At 38.7% G+C, this 11,287-nt stretch overlaps 2 protein-coding genes across 2 annotated transcripts; both read left to right on the top strand.

The window, feature by feature from the left end:
* The first annotated feature begins 188 nt into the window (after positions 1-188).
* LOC111231070 (chemokine XC receptor 1-like) lies at positions 189-3,674 on the top strand. The gene is made up of 2 exons (XM_022758047.1): positions 189-251; positions 1,228-3,674. Exons 1-2 carry the CDS (start codon positions 238-240, stop codon positions 2,279-2,281), a joined length of 1,068 nt encoding a protein of 355 aa, XP_022613768.1. The 5' UTR covers positions 189-237; the 3' UTR covers positions 2,282-3,674.
* A 203-nt stretch (positions 3,675-3,877) lies between these two features.
* On the top strand, positions 3,878-5,348 carry LOC111231238 (chemokine XC receptor 1-like). Its single transcript, XM_022758278.1, has 2 exons — positions 3,878-3,917; positions 4,074-5,348. Exons 1-2 carry the CDS (start codon positions 3,899-3,901, stop codon positions 5,108-5,110), a joined length of 1,056 nt encoding a protein of 351 aa, XP_022613999.1. The 5' UTR covers positions 3,878-3,898; the 3' UTR covers positions 5,111-5,348.
* The last annotated feature ends 5,939 nt before the right edge of the window (positions 5,349-11,287 follow it).

Below are 11,287 nucleotides of genomic sequence, written 5' to 3'. Positions count from 1 at the left end.
TTGAGTCAACTGGAAATGTGTATGTTTTTGTAATTGTGAAAATGAAATTCCTATTACTTCCAAAGCCTAATGGGCTCCAAAAACAAGAATAAATGGTTAAGGGGAACATTTCATGTCACATGCAAGGTTGAAATGTAGGTGGGAGATTTCTGTTCATCTTTGTGGTCAAAACTTAAGGAACAATTCCTTGTCCACCTAGTTTTCACTGGTATTTGCATCAGGGACTCAGGTGTGTGCATGACTTTGTGGAGGTACAGTATGTTTCCACATTTCTCATTGTTGTAGTGGAGGTCTCAGGAGGTTGAATTTGACAATACTGAACTTAATGCAGTAATACATTGTTTTGTACTCTGTGTAAATAATTTGCAGATGCGTTTTGTCAGTTTTTTTCGACTATAAATTAGCAATGTGAATATAGTGACCAAACAGGTAGAGACATGTTTGTTCATTTTGCCCAGTCAGTCAAAGGTAGCCATTCAAATAGTTTTGGTTTTAAAAACAGTTGATTTTGTAATGGAACACTTTTTATGGAAAGTGATTATTGTTATTCAAATGTTCAAAGGCCCTGAAAACCACTCTTTAAATTGTGCATTGGAGAAAGTTGTGCATCCAATATGAATACACAACTTTTCTTCAAAGTTGTAACACTTATTATTATTTATTATTTCACTTGGCTCTAAAGTATATCCCCACAGTCCCTGGCAGGCCCTGTTTTTGAACCATGTAGGCTATAACATACAAACATGTCTGTATAAATATTATTATATCAAAATTATTCAATTTAATATTGAACTGGGCATATTTTAAGATTATTAACATGAAGAATATAAGTATTGTTTAGAATCTTTGCTGGTTCATATTTTCTTTCATTACAAATAGTGGCTTTTTGTGCAATTGACACATCAAGCTGATTTTAAACTGTTTTATTATGTGACAAAGCTATTGTTAATGTAATGGTTGGGTTTTTGACACAAAAAAAGACCATGGTTTGCACTAAAATAGAAACTGTATTAAGGTGAGAGAACCTTCGACATCATGGTTACAATAATTAACATAAAGCTAAGGAACCATCTGTCCACCTCACATCACCTGACCTCCTCCTTTGTCGCTATATATGGCTGTAAAACCAGTTTTGACAATTCAATCATCTTATCTGCTACTCAGTCTTTGTAATATTTACCCCTTTTTTTCTTTTCTTTTTTTTTACATTTTCTCCTACTTCTGAAGGAAAATGGCTACAACTGCAGATTCAATGCTCAGAGATACTACTGCTCCTATGACCATTTATGACGAATACTATGAAAATGAAGCGTGTGACAGTACAGGCGCCACAGAGTTTGGAGCAATTTTCACTCCAGTTTTCTTCTTCATTGTGGTGATCCTGAGTCTGTTCGGCAACATCCTGGTCATTGTGATCCTGGTCAAGTATGAGAATCTCAAATCCCTGACCAACACATTCATCCTGAACCTGGCTATATCTGATCTCCTCTTCACGGCAGGCCTGCCCTTCTGGGCCTACTACCACATGTACGGATGGACTTTAGGGGAGCCTGCATGCAAAATAGTCACCTTTGTCTTCTCTGTTGGCTTCTACAGCAGTGGTATCCTCCTCATCCTGATGACCACTCATCGTTATATAGCTGTCATGAAACCTCTGTCTAATATTGTGTCTACCACAGGCTGCTACAGTGTCCTGGCATCTGTGATCATTTGGGCAGCAAGTATCTTGATTGCCGTTCCAGCCTTCGTCTTCACTGGCATCCTGGAAGAGAAATACTGTGTATATGGGAGTTCTTACGAGAGCTTATGGGGAACCTACCTGCAAAATATTCTCTTTGTCATGAGTTCAGTGGTATTCATTTTTTGCTACTCTCAGATCATATGCAGGTTGCTGCGTCCTACTGCCCAAAGAAGAAAGAACAAAACTTTAAAACTCATTTTTACTCTCATGGTTATTTTCTTTGTGGGATGGGTACCCTACAATATAGTTATATTTTTACAGTCAATGTATCTCTGGCACAAAGAACCTGCTAAGTCAGAAGTTGTGGCCTCAGAATGTGAGACACGCAAACAACTGGAATACGCTTTTTATGTGAGCCGAATATTTGCCTTTTCACACTGCTGCCTCAACCCTGTGTTTTATGTATTTGCCGGGGTTAAATTCAAAAACCACTTGAAGAAAATGCTGAAGAGCTGGGGCAACGACAGAAACAGCCTCCGCAGGAGACAAAACCGACTAACAATCACATCACTAACAAGTGGGGAAGAGTTCTCGATGTAGTTGATGCAGTTCTCGGTGTAGACCTCATTCAAACGCATATAATTAAAAATCCAGGCTTGTAACAGCATCTTGTGTGGTTCATATAGGTCTAGATAAGGATGGTTACTTTTAAAAAATAAATAAATTAGTGAATATAATTGTTTATTCAATGTGTCTGTTGGTAGAATTTACATAGAGTGGAGAGAGGAAGGGGATAAACTCAAATAACCACACAGTGCAATGCATCTCTGAACACGCAACACATCTCTTGATTTCTGCTGAGACACGCAGATGGTAGGGTCCGAATTAGGCGTCAACAGCATGAATCCATGAACTCAACCTGCCTTGTGTCACCAGTCCAGGCTGCTGCTGCTTGTGGTGTTGGTGGTGGTGTAATTGTGTGGGGAGTGTTTTTTTTCCTAGCACACACAAGACCCTTTAATACCCACTGAGCATGGTTTAAATGCCACAGCCCACCTGATTATTGTTGCCGACCACATGGATCCCTTCATGACTACCTTCTTCACATGGCTTCTTCCACCTGGATAACAAGATACGTCACAGAGCATACGTCATCTCACACTAGTTTCATGAACATGACAGTGACTTCAATGTACGTCAATGACCTAACCAGACACTCAGGGCCGATCTAAGCTTTTAATGGGGCCCCTCAGCAGAATTTGATTTGGGGGGGCCACCAATGCCTCAGCGCTGCCAATAATATTTACTAATATCCATGCTTAATCATTCGCACACCTACTGTAACTTGGGTGTAGCTGTGTTGCTCTGTTAAAGGCAGCAGGAAATTATTAAACCAGTAGTATTAGCTAGCCAGCATCTTAGCATAATATTGCATTTTTGTAATAATTATGATTCATATAAAATCAAGCTCTCTTGTAGGGCATTTCAAGAGCTCTGGAAGGCCCTCTGGTGGCCATGTGGGTCCTAACCAAGGCACTTGGTTTGCTCATGCTTCAGGCCAGTGCTGGGTGTCTGGGGGAGGGGGCTAGGCTGTATTAGAAATGTGTACCCAATAAAGTGCTGTGTCTATAAAAAGTAAGAGAGGTAAAGCTTTTTATTTGACAGCTGTGATATACTGTGTAATGTACAGTTTTTCATCTTTAATTTTCCTTTTGTGTCATTTTCTACTTTGTACTTTGTACTCTGTACCTGTGATTTCAGATGCATGCTGATAAACTGATTGTACATGGCATAAGAGATAATATAACTGTGTGTGACTGTATGTGATTCCCTTTGCGTAACATTTGCATTTTACTTTCTGTGTTCATATCAAACATTTGGATCACTTAGACTATTTAAAATTTTCACCTTCATTTTCTGGAGTCATATGTGATTATTTGTCATTTATTTGTTAAAGTGTTTATTTTCACATGTCATCATCATCAACATTATGTTAACGCTTTGCAATAAAATAAAAATCACTCACTTTAAATTCAATTCCGTTTTGAAACCTCAACAACCCTCACTGCTGGTTCCATGACGTCCACTGTGCATGAATTCAGAGAATATTCTTACTCAGAATGAAATACTGAAGTAGCATCTCTGACTTAATGTGAAACAAAAAGAGGAATTGCAAGTCTGCTGTTATTACGTTTCCTTGACAGTTTGACACAAGACATGCCAGCTGACGCTCACGGTAAGTTGCTCGGTGCCTAATGAATACACTCCATATTTGAGATATTCTACAAGGAATTACTTTTTTTGAAATCACAAACTACTGAAGGGGTCATAGAAATCTACTCAGTGTTAGTTACATTTTGCCAATTTCAGTTTTGTGCTCATGTTTTTCTAGAAAAATCTACAATGGTGAACAACTCTGCAATGAACAACACAGGGATGAGCAACAGTGCTGATGTGGTATATTTTTGTGATGAGATATTTGACTTTGCGACCATCAGCGGTGCTTTCTTCATTTTGGTCTTCATCTTCAGCATTGCAGGCAACGGTGTCCTCTTATGTGTTCTTGTTGCTTACGAGAACCTGAAAAATGTGACTAATATATTCGTCCTGAACCTGGCTTGCTCTGATCTGGTCTTCACCTTCACACTTCCATTCTGGGCAACATATTTCCTGCACCACTGGGTCTTTGGGGACCTTTGCTGCAAATTCATGATAGCGGCGTACTTTGTTGGTTTGTACAGCAGTGTCATTCTACTGACTGCCATGACTGTGGATCGTTTCATAACGGTGGTGCTGCAAAACTGGCCATGCAACTCTGCGAAGAGGCAAAGGTGGGCAAAGGGTGTCTGTGCAGCTGCCTGGATCATCAGCATTGCTGCATCCCTGAGTGATGCTGTTAATGTAAAGGCAGAAACCGACTGGGATAATTTTACCACATGTGAGCACCCCTCTCACTATGATGCCAATGTGGGACATTATCTCCAAGTGTCACTGCTTTTCTTCGCCCCATTGCTCATCATTGTTTTCTGCTACACTGCCATCCTCAAGACAGTTCTGAAGTCTTCAAACAGGAAAAGGCACAGGACTGTAGTGGTGGTATTGTGTATTGTTGCAGCCTTCTTCATCTGCTGGGGACCTTACAATGTTGTCCTTTTCATCAAGTCTTTGTATGAACCCAAAGGCTGCGATGCAATTGAACGCTTGTCCATCGTCGATCATATTTGTCAGATACTCGCTTATTGTCACTGCTGTATGAATCCTCTGCTGTACATGCTCTCACAAAAGCTACGAAAACATCTGTTGCATCTTTTACCCTGTGAGAAAGACTGGAGGAAGAACAGGGAGAGAGGCATCGGCCAGAGCACTATTCAGAATACAACTACTATGTTACAGAACTCTGCTGTTATATTGGAACTGCACTCCAAATAGACATTCGCTTTTAAAATGAATCATTGGTCCAAATGCTTTTGTGGAACTTAGTTTGTATCAATTTTAATAAGTTTGTATCTATTTAATATATAAAAGTTTTTTCCTTAAAAAAATATCATGTAATTATGTATGATAATGTGTGGGAAATATTTTCACTTCTGCACTTTCCCAGCCTTTTTGAATGAACATTGCTCTGCTTTTACTGTAATATATCTAAATAAAATTTAGTTGGAATCCAGCTTAGCTGTTTTCACTTCTGTTTTTAACAACTAAATGTTGTGACATTGTCACAGTAAGTAAGTTATGCTGGGCAAGTACTTTTCTCAGTGCCAAGTCTGAGAACATAAGTGAAACTGTCTTGCGGTATCACATTGCTCAGACATAGATTTTACACTTACTGAGCCACTTCCTGGAGTGACACTGAGTGCACACTAAAGGTAAAGGTTATTTGGCATTTTATCTCTTTGAATTATTCTACTGCATATTTATTCATGTTCATGCTTGTCTTGAGAATTATGAGATGAAATTGAATATGCTAAATAGACAAACCTTGTATGTGTGCATGTATTTAACCTTCATTGACAAACATTAGGGAGGGACATTGTCATCCAAGCTGAAAAAGAATACACTGGCATGCATTTTATTTGCTGATCTGAACCATTTTCACTTGTTAATTCAATATTTCAAGTTTCAGTTAATATCCTCTGAATTCAATAAATGTTTTATACAACAGCTGATATAATGTTCAGGTTTTGTTGAAACTGTTTTAAAGAAGTGTTGATTCAACTGTATGATCATAATCGAGGATGTAGTTTGTGGTGGTGCTGAACTGCATTGCTATATACGAAGCTGTTATTTAGCTTACCCTCCATGATATAAATCAATCAATACAATTCAATAATATCACAGCAGTTACAGATTCCAAAATGACAATATACTTGAATCAACACCTCTCTAAAGCTGTTTCAACAAGAACACAACATAACACATAATCCTCATGATGGTGGGGTTTATTATTGGACTGTTACAGTAGAGGTGTTCCCAATTTTTTGACAACTGGTTAAAAGTTCTGCAGTAATGAATCATTTCTTCATCAGATCTATTGTCAGTTTATCACAAGTCACCAACAAGGAAAAAATGGACTTCAGCAATGACTCCAAAGACAGTGTCCACTACGACTACTACACGTTAAGTGACGACAGCTTGGCAGAGGAACAGGCTGAGATGCACATGACCCTCTTCTGCGCTGTGTGCTACATCCTCATCTTCTGCATCAGCATGCCTGGAAACAGCTTTCTCCTGGGGGTCCTTCTGAGGGAACGATGCTGGAAGACCACACCTGACATCTTGCTTCTGTAACTCACAGTTTCTGCCCTTTGCTTCACTGTGACTCTGCCTTTTTGGGCCTACAGTCTACTCCATGGCTGGGTCTTTGGGAACTTGGCCTGTGAAATCATTGGAGGGGTTACTTTTCTGGGGAAGCACAGCTGCGTGGTGATCATCACTGTCATGACGTTGTATCATTATGTTGCTGTGGACCATGCTTCATGTCTGACTGCACAAGCCTCCAAAAAGTTCCTGCTCGTGGCTAGTATTATGATATGGCTGATATGTGCTGCTGTAAGCATTGGGTTATCAATGAATTTTGTGGTAGAACATAGCGGATCTGATCCTATATGGTGTTCATATTATCCTCACTCACATTCTCTGGTGATCTTTTACATCTCTGTGCATTCTGGCCTTTTCTTTCTAATACCCTTCATTATCATTACATTCTGCTACGCCTACAGAGCTACCAAACAGTGTAGGATAAACAGACAACACCAGGCTTCAAGATTGATTCTAGGGATTACTGCTGGTTTATTCCTTTGTTTGGCACCATACAATATTGTACTCATTATAGAGCACCTGCATTTCTTGGTGCATTCGGGAAACCCAGTTTCACTGATACCACACTATCTGGTGTACATCATTATCACACTGCCTGATTTTCACTGCTGTTTGAACCTATTCCATATATATGGACAAAGGTTTAGGAGGTATCTCTGCATGCATGCATGTGACACTTCACCCCAAAGAAGAGATAGGGGTCAGGACGTCATGCCTCTAAATGACACCTCTGTGTGAGCAACAGCCATTTCTATTTCTCTACATACATTTTACAATGTGGCAATTTTAATAAACCATACTTAATCATAACTGCATTTTATAGGGTGTAATTTCTCACAAACCTCAATCATGTCCGTTTGCTAAGCCCTGGCTGTCAAGCTTTCTGTTCGCACATGGCATTTTGCAATCATATCTGTACCAGATTTTACACTTGAATTTCTTCAACAAGTCCTCCAACCCGAAAAAACATATAGGTCGTTTTTTTCCACCCTCTGATAAAACCCATAAGAGCGACTCTACGGCGACAAGCATACTGCAACAATTGGTTGTCATGGTTATAGTAAACGGGAAATAAGGGAATGTACCTACAGCGGCGTACCAACTTTTACTATGATAACGGGCGTGGCTTGGTTAGATTTAGGCACAAGAAGAAGTAAGGGAAAGATCGTGATTTTGGATAAAATAGCTACTTTCTCAACATTAGAGGCGATATTTGTTGTCATGGTTACATTAATAACAACGTCGAATGGTCATGGATAATAGAAACAATATAAACTCATATTCTTCAGTTTTGTTGACTCATCCATCCACCCATCTCTTAACACGGACTTTATTGCTGCATATATTACGTCACTGCAGTTTTCCCTTTGCTCTTGTCATAATTAACACGGCCGCTAGATGTCGCCTAAACACAAAACATAACTGTTCATGATAACCGGCTGCACAAACGACCCATGGGCTCGTTCAAGTTATTATAGGTACTCTCTCTCCTAGATAGATTTACTGTCTCTAAACCATCATTTAATGGAAGATTGTTATAGATTAGCTGACTGGCTAACCTAGATAATGTGTTTGTTGAAAACACTGTCATTGGCTGACTTTCAATATTTCAACTGAATCATTTTAAAAGGAGAAGAGGGGGTCTTAAAAAAGCTTGAAGTCTACATAAACTAGTGTGTTTACATGCGCACTAATGTTTCTGTTGCACATGTCCTGGTTTCAGAAACCTGGATATGCTACCTGGAGTATTGAATTAGAAGGCTACAGAACATGGTGTGAAATCAGATGATCAGAAACCTAGATTTTATGTAAGGATAAACAGGAATAACCAGGTTTCTCATGTTCCAACAGACACATTGTGAAAAACAGGAATTAGCAAAGGTGATATTTAATGGTTATTGCAGTAGATAATAGGTTTGTAAGAAAGAAGAAGACAAATAAGGTATTTAGGAAAATGTTATCTAACATTGTTTCAAATGATGAAGAAAACCATCAGCATAGCTCCATTTGTATGGAAACAAATGTACAGTATGTTCTCAGTTGAAATTCTCAACTCTACTCGATCAACACATTGTTATTATGATTTAACTGTACTTAACAAATCAACCCACAAGATGGCAACAAATATGTGTCACTTCATGTCAATTTTAAAACAATCCTAATAATGAAATTATGTGATTTATGGTTATATTGCTTAATGTTTATTTTACTCTTGTGCTTTGATGTCAATATTATAATTTCTGATGCAATAGCTTTGATGTAATGTGCACTAAAGGCCATGGTAGCCCTTTACAATAGTGACATTTTAACTTGAAAAATGAAAAGTGAAAGTGTATTGTAAGAAAGACAGCTCTGCCCTTTTTTTGTCACGCATGTAATAAAAATGAGATATTTTAAAGGCACAATCTGTAATCCAAGTCAAAATTAGTTAAAACCCCAAAATGATTGAGGTTTTATTTTATACACAAACATATTAGACATACTTATTATTAATGTTTCATGCTATGATTTTGAATCATGAATTGCAAACAAATTTCTTATTGTTCATCTGAAACTAAAACCATTCAGTGATTTGTGCGAATATATCTCAAATTTTAGGCAAAAATTTCAGATTAGGCCTTTCATAAAGGGAAATAGCTCTATTCTCCGGAATTTTTTTCCACTTACAAGCTGTATGTCAAACATTATTACCTGCACATCAGATGTTATATTTCTGTCCACATCTGTTTAGTCTCTATCTTCATATGTGCAAGCACCAATTAGCCAGGCAATGTTCCCACATGGACCCACTGTAACTGCAAATAAAGCAATTCTGAATCTTGTTAATTTATTTCTTCCTCTTCTTTCTTTTACATATCAGCCTTGGCAATATGTTAGGCTGACCTTGCCTGTGACACTGAATAAACAAATTGGCTCTCAGCTGCAGGATCAATAAAATATAACAGAACAGCCTGTGTGTTTATGATTAAAATCAGCCAAGTATGATTCAAATATGTCTAACTCAACACTGAAGTACTTTTGGATGCTTTTCTTGTACGCCAGAAATTCCAACACTATGCTGCATTATTTCAGTAATTAAAATATTGCAAGAACCATTTCCCATTTTTCTCTGGTCCAAAATCTGTGAACTCTATTACATGTAATGTGTTTCTCCAGAGCCCTGTCGATAGACTTGAACATGGTTGAATAGTGCGGCCCTGATGGCTCCATGGGGGGTCCAGGGAAGAGTGTACAGGGACAGCTCAGTGGGCCACTGTAACAGCACTCATATCTGTCTCTGGGGGTAGATTAAGCTTAATTAACTAAACCATCCAGCATGCTTGGATGAATGGATACAAGTCAAGGGCAGAGCAGTCACGGGTGTGCTCACACATTCTCTGGCAGGCACCGGGAAAAGTGTTTTGTGCCGAATATTATCAGTGTGTGTGTGCAATAGCGGCAAAAAAAAAAAACTTAATTAACTAAACCATCCAGCATGCTTGGATGAATGGATACAAGTCAAGGGCAGAGCAGTCACGGGTGTGCTCACACATTCTCTGGCAGGCACCGGGAAAAGTGTTTTGTGCCGAATATTATCAGTGTGTGTGTGCAATAGCGGCAAAAAAAAAAAAGAGAAGGTGCTGTAGCTATAACATTGTGTGTACAAGTCAGCAATAGGAATGACCCTTATTTAGTCTTGTAATGTGTCTTCATGTGGACACTAAACACAAAATCCCAGAAAAGATTCAAACATGCATTGCATGTATGAGATGTGGTTAATGCCACAATCCTGCATAAGGTTCCTCATTGTACAGCATAGCTTAAGACGTATCAGCTCTCTCACATAGGGAAGTGGTCAAACCTCTGTGAGATCCCATAATTTCTTTGTTGTGGAACATCAACTGAAGGGAAAAATCCGCTTTTGATTCTGGGTTTTCAGTATGCCTGGAAAACAAAATGCAGTAAGTTTATTATATGAATTAATAACATCAAAGACCATAGAGAGAAGACCAAATTAGAAAAAAAAAAATCCAGTCTACAGAGCCCCAGCAGAAAAGACAATCTAAGGCATCCCATTTCTTCGAGTCAGTACAATCTCTTTTCCCAGATCATTTTCTTAGCAAATGATGTTGTTGTTCAATCCTGTTTTTAGCCACAAGCTAAACAGCTGTTGTTGTTTTCTTATGTAGTCTCTGCTACTAGCCCTCCCTGGCCCCAACATTCACTCCCTGCTCTTCTTTTCTCCAGGGCAACTCACCATCCTCTTTCACATTGATATCTCTCCTTCAATTCCAGTTATCTATAACGATAATTACTCCAACCATATGTGAATTTAATTGATGCCTTGCAAATGTGTAAATGTGTGTGTCTTATTGCTTGTTAATCTGGACTGTCAGGGAAATGCAGGCAAATCGATTAAGTCTGTCAGCCTTATCATTACAAACAACTGCTGTAGTGAACAAATATAGATGACTTAATCCTTGTATGTCATACACTGGCATGTATGACATTTCACTAATGCACCTCATCCTGATCGAATTTGTCACGGGAATAAAATGTTTTAAAAAAGGATTAGATCCACTGCTTGACACACACTTACTATACACATTAATGCGCGCGCACACACACATCTTTGTTTTGCTCAATCACACATCCAGGAGGGTGACATGTTTTAGGATCCATTCTTAAAAAATGAACATTTGATGGACTTAAATGGATAACCCATCTCTCATGCTGCACCTTGGCCTCTATTTTGCCACTGCAATGCTCAATTTCTCCACTAGAGGGGAGATGGGTATTGGCATAATG

Source organism: Seriola dumerili, unplaced genomic scaffold (genome assembly GCF_002260705.1).
Source record: "Seriola dumerili isolate Sdu_G_001 unplaced genomic scaffold, Sdu_1.0 BDQW01000291.1, whole genome shotgun sequence".
NCBI classification, from domain to species: Eukaryota; Metazoa; Chordata; class Actinopteri; order Carangiformes; family Carangidae; genus Seriola; species Seriola dumerili.
The sequence above is the reverse complement of the archived record's forward strand: the minus strand, read 5'-3'. Positions and strand labels throughout refer to the sequence as shown.